This window comes from Eimeria mitis, genomic scaffold, assembly GCF_000499745.2.
Source record: "Eimeria mitis Houghton genomic scaffold, Emh_scaff5096, whole genome shotgun sequence".
NCBI lineage: Eukaryota > Apicomplexa > Conoidasida > Eucoccidiorida > Eimeriidae > Eimeria > Eimeria mitis.
In genome coordinates this window covers 1,681-1,944 of record NW_013573390.1, presented here as the reverse complement: position 1 = coordinate 1,944, position 264 = coordinate 1,681, and the positions used below count along the sequence as shown (strand labels likewise).

The window sequence follows — 264 nt, the reverse complement described above, 5'->3', positions numbered from 1 at the left end:
AGGGGATTGGGGGGAGAAAAGTCGCAGCAAACTGCAGCACTCCCTCTGGGGGCATGCAGCAGCACGCAGCCCTAGGTGTTTCTGCTGTTGCTGTGGGTGTTCTTCTGCAGGAACCTTATGTGGGCTTGTGCCTTTAACCTGGTTTCGGTACCGCTTGCCGCTGGAGTGGCGTATCCCACGGTGTCTCTACACCCTGCAGCAGCAGCTGCAGCCATGGCCTGCAGCTGCTTGCTGGTGCTACTGAATGCACAACGCCTGACACGA

At 58.7% G+C, this 264-nt stretch overlaps 1 protein-coding gene across 1 annotated transcript in view; it reads left to right on the top strand.

The window, feature by feature from the left end:
* EMH_0079780 (copper-transporting ATPase 1, putative) overlaps window positions 1-264 on the top strand; it is a gene marked incomplete at both ends in the record, with an annotated part of 691 nt that overhangs the window by 127 nt on the left and 300 nt on the right. Inside the window, one exon of the mRNA XM_013500168.1 lies at window positions 111-264. Within this exon, the coding sequence (XP_013355622.1) occupies window positions 111-264 (154 nt within the window). The remainder of the gene's footprint in view (window positions 1-110) is intronic.